Below are 6867 nucleotides of genomic sequence, written 5' to 3'. Positions count from 1 at the left end.
AATCGACGCGTTTCAGAAAGGCGGGGCATAGAGGAGAAACAATAATGTACAGTATGTGGAAAATACTGTGTTTTTTGAACCTTAAACAGCATAAACACATTACACCAAATACACAAAATAATGTTCTTTTTTAGTAACGTCATATGACCCCTTTAACTAAAGTGAAAATATAAAAATAAAATCTGAAATCTTACTCTTAAAATATTAATAAAAAACATGAAATAGTATCTCAATAATACTAAAATAACACTGTTTCAAATAAATGCTGTTCTTTTGAACTTTCTATGCATCAAAGGACCCTGAAAAAAAAAAAACATCAGGGTTTGCACAGTTTTTTAGATCGATAATAAGACATGTTGAGCATGAAATTAGCATATTAGAATGTTAGAATGTGAGAAATGTGGCAAAGTGCTTTGTCCATGACACATAAGATGTTGTGCTATCAGCGACCTGGATTTAAGTCCAGCCTGGGTTATGTTATGGATATTTAAAAAAAAAAAATCCTGTCACATCTGCACCATCCTAATATAATAAATCCAAAAAGGCCAATAAATAATAAACTCACACATGTATTCCTCAACATTAGAAAGAAATGACTAAAAATGACATACGTATGCACACCTGTTGTGCATCTAGCAGATATTTTGCGTGACTAAGAACACTTAAAGGAATAGTTCACCCAAAAATGAACATTTTGTCATTATTTACTCACCCTCATGTCGTTCCACACCTTTATAAGTTTCTTTCTTATGTTGAACACAAAAAAAGATATTTTGAAGAACCAAACAGTTGTTGGTCCCCATTGACTTCCATAGTAGACAAAACGCTCATTTATGGGTGAACTATTCCTTTAACTATTAGTGTATGAGACCTAGTGTGTGTATATTGAGCGTCGAGCGGATCACACTCACGATATAGCAGGGTTCGCAGTAGGCCTTCTTCTCCATGGCATAAAAGGGCTTCCCTCTGAGCTTAGAGCCACAGGTCATGCAGATGAAGCAGTCCACATGGAAGACCTGGTCCATGGCAGTACAACCCGTCCCCTCACCGACCACATTCTCCCCACAGCTTGCACAGCGACCTGCAAAATACAGCATTGGAATTATGGTTCAGATGCAGAAGGAAAATGACAGAAACTATAACAAACACATTCAATACTATACAACATAAACACAATATAAATTTGGTATGATAAGGTGAGAGAGATTAAAAGAAGACTGTAGAGGTAAAGGTTAAACAGATAATACATATATAGTGTAAATAGCACCATCTGCCACTTTTATGTGAAAACATTCTAATTAAGAATAGCTATTTCAAGTGGTGATATGGTTTATAAACCCTTTGCTCTCCTCCAAACCACAAGGTTTCTGCATCTATTTTTTTCAAAGGAGATGAGATGTTTCAACTATAAAGAAAACTAACACTTCAGCTTTCAGCTTCGGAGATAACTTGAAGAAACAGTGTGTCTGTTGCCCCTTTCAAGCCAACTCATCTTTGTGGTACAACCAATGATAACAATCTACTCTACTGAGTAATTGCAAGTCTTGTGGATAAAAAGAATTAAAAGAATCAATGTCAAAGGAAACTGAATATGAGGAGCATTTCTAAAGTTAGACTGATACCATCTCCAGGGAATTTACCCCTTTAAAGTGTTTGGATTTTTTTTTCTTTTTAAAAAGGGCAAAGTGATCAGTTGCCCTACAATTGTTGAAATCTAAGGCGCTTAATAAGGTCAGTCACTTAACAGGGACTATAGTGAGCTGATTTTCCCCTTTGTGAAGAGAATGGGGATCAATGCATCACCGCTTATGCAAATACCACCCGCCATCTGTCAACTCACTCATCACAAATTGTGAAAACACATGCAACTTATCACTCAGACGGTGGCAGATGTGTAAAGAGCAGCTCATATTTAAACGAATCACTAATAAATTCCATTGAACCTCTGTTCAGACCAAACTATCCCTATATAAAGCCACGTATAATATCTCCATTGGGATGAGAATAGGATTAAACAACGCATTGGCACATTTACACGCACACAATCTTTTCATGATAAAACGAAACTTTGGAAGTGGAAAGAGCACAATCTTTGTGTTATAGGGCATCTGGTATTGCACCGAAAAAAGATCCCGATTGCATATTGTGGGACACAGCATTTGGATATCTGTAATTGAGTCGAAGCTATCTTTAACTGAGCTTAAGATGTCTCCAACTCAATGCAAAGATATCTTCAAACCAATTAATGACACTAGCAGTTTAATTAGCAGTATCAGGAAATAATGCGCTTTAGAGCCATATCTTATGGTGTTTTCCTTTTTACACATCTGAGGACAGATACGATCTCAAAAAAAAAGAGAGAGTGTGAGATATTACAAATTAATTTACTTAACTTTAGTTCTGTAGTTCCTCATTTTTCTTTTCTCTCTCTCTTGTGCTTCATTTAAGCCTGTTTTTAGAAATGATACACTCTCTGACTGCAATGAGAGCCAGAGTTCAAGCTTGTCACAGACAAAAGGCGAAGCAGTGAGCAGGAGAAATATCAGACACGCTCCCATTTTCACCGCTGAAGCTGTCGGCGGCATCAACAAAACAGACTGAACTTTTCTGCTCTTCAGATTAGATATCAAAGCTGAGCTGAATATGAGCACCTCTTCTCAACAAAGTTTTAATCGTAGATGATTCTCCTCACGCGTGTGGATTAAGACATGATATCTGTTCAATTCAGTCGATGCATTGCAAAAAGTCATTTAAATCAATACTTTTATCTAGTTTTCCAGTAAAAAAATAAAATAAAATACAAACATCATTAAATAAGATAAATTACTGAAGAAGCAAAATTGATAAAGAGATAATAAAGAGAATACATTTTGAATTAAGTTCTTCTCGCCACTGTAAACAAGGATAAATGTTATTTATATTCTCTAAAAGTAACAGCATCGTTGATATTAAGCTATTTTGCTTATTAGATGCTGTAAATGTACACTACCATTGAAAAGTTTGGGGTCAGTAAGATTTTTTGTTTATTTACTTTTATTAAGCAAGGATGCAATGAATTGATCAAAAGTGATAGTAAAGACTTTTACATTGTTACAATTTTTCTTTTGAAAACAAATGCTGTTCTTTTGAACAGTAATAATAATAGAAAAATTTTCTTTAGCATCAAATCGGCATATTAAAATAATTTCCGAAGAATCATATGACACTGAAGACTGGTATAATGGCTGCTGAACATTCAGGAATAAACTGCATTTTAAAATAGGAAACATATTTTGAATTGTAATATTTTTCACAATATTTCTAAATTGAATGTATTTTTGATCAAATAAATGCAACCTTGGTGAGCTTAATGGGACTTCAGTAACAATAAAACAACCTTACCAGGCCCAAACTTTTGAATGGTGTTTTAAGATTATTATTATTATTTAATTTTTCCAGAAAATAATATTTTGCAGCGTGTAAAGACAAAAGTGCTTAATAATTGACTTTGTGGATAACGGAATAACAGCCAAACAGAGCATTACTTCAATTAAAGGCACTGTGAAATGATCCGACACAAGGTTTCCATGCATTGTCACACCTGTCTATGAAAAAACAGCATAAAAAAAATGAATGTCATGTTGATTCATAATTACCACTTAGCTCTGTGTTGTGTGCCCCATGTTGAACTGTCACTAAAACTAATGTGAGCTACTTCACTGATGCTGATCTCTAGATAATTTCCACTCCAACCCCGCTGAGCTGTACCTGAAGCAGGGTTCCGCTGAGGAACAGCACAGAGCAGGCGGAGGAAATAAAGTGAAGCCGTCTGCCTGCCGCGGCTCCCCAGGGGACCTGTGGGGGTGGGTGGAATCCCAGGCAAAGGTAATCACTTCAGATGGGCTGAAACGAGAGCGGCTCTGGCTCACAGGCCCCTCTGAGCCAAACAAGTGTTTGAGAGAGACAAGCACAGAAAAAGAGAAGAGAGAACGTGAGTGGGAAATACGGCCAAGGGATGAGCGCAGGTCACCCTCAAAGCCTGAGTGCAGGAAACCGTTCGGAAATCCTCTTGCCTTTCAGTGGAGTGGGAATGCCGTGGACTCACAGGATGTGAGAAGAAAGAAATCCTCAAATGCCTTTAGAGCAGTTAAGGTCATTTTTGTCAGGTGAAGGACCATTTCATCAGTAAAAATGGACCATCTATCACTCAAATCCAGGGGAGACTGCACATCTAACCTCAAAACAATTAGCTACAAGCAGTGTACAACTATCATTATACCTTATATCGTACATCTTTTCTTAACCCTTTGATGCACATCATGGGTCTAAAGTGACCTGATTGTGTTTATTTTTTCTATATGTTTGCAAGAAATTAATTTCATCATTCAGAATTCCAGGAATTCCTCAATTAACTTGTTTTTGATCATCACAAATCCTTATTTTTATTTTTTCTTTCTTACTTTTTAAATAAAAATCATTTTTGTATCACTACCCCTCTAATGCACAACATGGATCTAAAATGACCCGTATTCATTTTCTGTGTTATGTCAGTTATGGATGAGTGCTTCTTTGCTGAATATCTGAAAGAAATGTTTTTCTATAATTTATTATTCCAGATAGCCTTTAAGTATATTGTTTTTGACTTCCACAAATTATTATGTTTATTTGCCCTTTCTTATTTGAATGTTAGGCTAAGGACCTTGAAATCTATTACTAGTGAGACAGAGAAACATGTCTAATACTATTAACTAGCTTATTGTTGACATATTCTCTTTTAGCCAGCTAGTGTTAGCTAGGTCAACAAAATAAAAGTCAAAATAATACGTTATTATATACAAGTATATATCATTGCTGTCAGGCAGAAACCTCATATCTCCACATTTCATCTTTTTTTTTTGTCATAAATCAATACTATTGGTCACCTTTATGTCTGTCAGTGTTCCTGAAAAGTAATGGGTTTGGACATACAAGGTTTCTGTCTGACAGTGACAATATATAATCAGTATATTCATGATCAACTGCTTGTTGTGCACTCTTTATCTAGAGTGTTAGTATGGCTGTTCCCAGACATTCTAGATTAACGGCTGAAATGTTTGTATGCTGCATGATGAGGAAGATCAGGCAATTCTTAGTCCTGATTCAGAGTCTGAAATATCTGATGCTGATGACCTAGTCTATGTGCCACAGGGTCAATCTGGAGTTGTGGGTGTAAATCCAGCTCTCCTAGATGAAGAAGACTCATTTGATGACATTGAAGACTTGTCTGATGAGTCCTCTAAGAGCAAACTCAGACCCAGTCCAACAGATTGAGTAAAAATGGTTTGCACCTACTCATCTAAGCGGAGAACATGGAGGTGGCCCATGGTGCCGTGGTGCAATGTGCTGGATGTTACCACCCTCATTGCCTACACCAGGGGCAGCCAATGTTGGTCCTGGAGAGCCACAGTCCTGCAGAGTTCAGCTCCAACCCTAATCAAACACACTTGAACAAGCTAATCAAGGTCTAAGGGTTACTAAAAAATTACAGGCAGGTGAGTTTTTATCAAGATTGACACAAAACTCTGCAGGACTGTGGCTCTCCAAGACAGACGTTGGCCACCCCTGGCCAACACCAACTTCACTGCACAACACCCTGATTACATGGGTGGTGTGACCAGTGCATGACAGCTATTCATCAAGGAGCTGGTCAAAGCGCTTGTCATGCCACATATGAAGAGGTGCTTGGAGGGCAGGCCCCACCTTCAAAACCATATTACAGAGGTAATTGGAAGATGTGGGATAAATAACAAAATACAGCCACCACCCGGCCACAGGTATACATCAGGCAGGAGGGTCAATCGAAGAGGAAGAGGTGCAGGGTCTGCCCAGCTTCCAAAGACAGACAAGTCAACAACTGGCATTCAGTGTCAGGCTTTTTTGCAAGGAGCACAAACCTGTAGTTGTCATTTGTAAAGCATGTAAGCACTGAGATGGCAATTTGAGATGGTACTGTACCTGTGTGATTTTATTTTGTTAGTTTTATTTTCATCTGTTCGGTCACATTCACTACAATTCACTACAGTTGCACTACAGACAGTTCAATTTTAGTGTTATCGGTTATCAGTGATATGTGTATGTTATGTGTGACAAAGTGGCAACATATTTCAAGTGTTAAATGTGCTGGTCTAAGTAACTGCTAAAATAATAATTTTAACAAAATGTCTTTATTCTTTTGTTTTATCATGCTTACATAGATGGGTCATTTTTGGGCCATTTGTATGTAGTAACAAAAAACCTATGAAAAAAAATTATATATATTTTTGTGGTCATTGTAAAAAGATATTTTGAATATTCATGGATCAAGGAATTTATAGATCAGGGAATATTAAATGCTGAAATAAACTCATTTCAAAAGATAAAACAAAAAAAAAATACAAATGGCCAGTGAAGTATGAAATAATGTCTCCAGGTTACGTATGTAACCATGGTTCCCCGAAGGGAACGAGACGCTGCGTCAAAACGCTACGGGAACGCCTCCAGCGTGACCACGCTCTGAATCACATGTGTAATCAGTCCAATGGATGGGCGAGACGTCACGGGCGGGGTGGCGTAGCGACCAGGAAACATAAAAGCACGTGCGGTGAAACCGGCGTCAGCTTCTAGGCGTAAAGCAAGCGCTGGCAGGGATGCCGGAAGTATGGCCCTGAGACGCAGCGTCTCGTTCCCTTCGGGGAACCATGGTTACATACGTAACCTGGAGACGTTCCCCTTCAGGAACTCGAGCTGCGTCGAAACGCTACGGGAACGAGAATTCCCACGCCGCCAGACTAGCAAATCCCTGCCTAGTGTGGAAAAGCACAACTGAGGCGAGAGAAAAGGGAGCCAGGAATGGCTAAAGTAGGCGGGGGC

The 6867-nt window shown here is 38.1% G+C and overlaps 1 protein-coding gene across 1 annotated transcript in view; it reads right to left on the bottom strand.

Moving 5' to 3' along the window:
• The window catches only part of LOC107684332 (lipoma-preferred partner homolog), a 177129-nt gene that overhangs the window by 29226 nt on the left and 141036 nt on the right, over positions 1 to 6867 (bottom strand). The window contains exon 6 of the mRNA XM_016480562.1: positions 912 to 1081. Coding sequence (XP_016336048.1) covers positions 912 to 1081 — 170 coding nt within the window. The remainder of the gene's footprint in view (positions 1 to 911; positions 1082 to 6867) is intronic.

Source organism: Sinocyclocheilus anshuiensis, unplaced genomic scaffold, assembly GCF_001515605.1.
Source record: "Sinocyclocheilus anshuiensis isolate Anshui unplaced genomic scaffold, SAMN03320099.WGS_v1.1 scaffold365, whole genome shotgun sequence".
Lineage (NCBI taxonomy): Eukaryota > Metazoa > Chordata > Actinopteri > Cypriniformes > Cyprinidae > Sinocyclocheilus > Sinocyclocheilus anshuiensis.
Note: the sequence above shows the minus strand (reverse complement) of the source record. Positions and strands in the feature narration are given on the sequence as shown.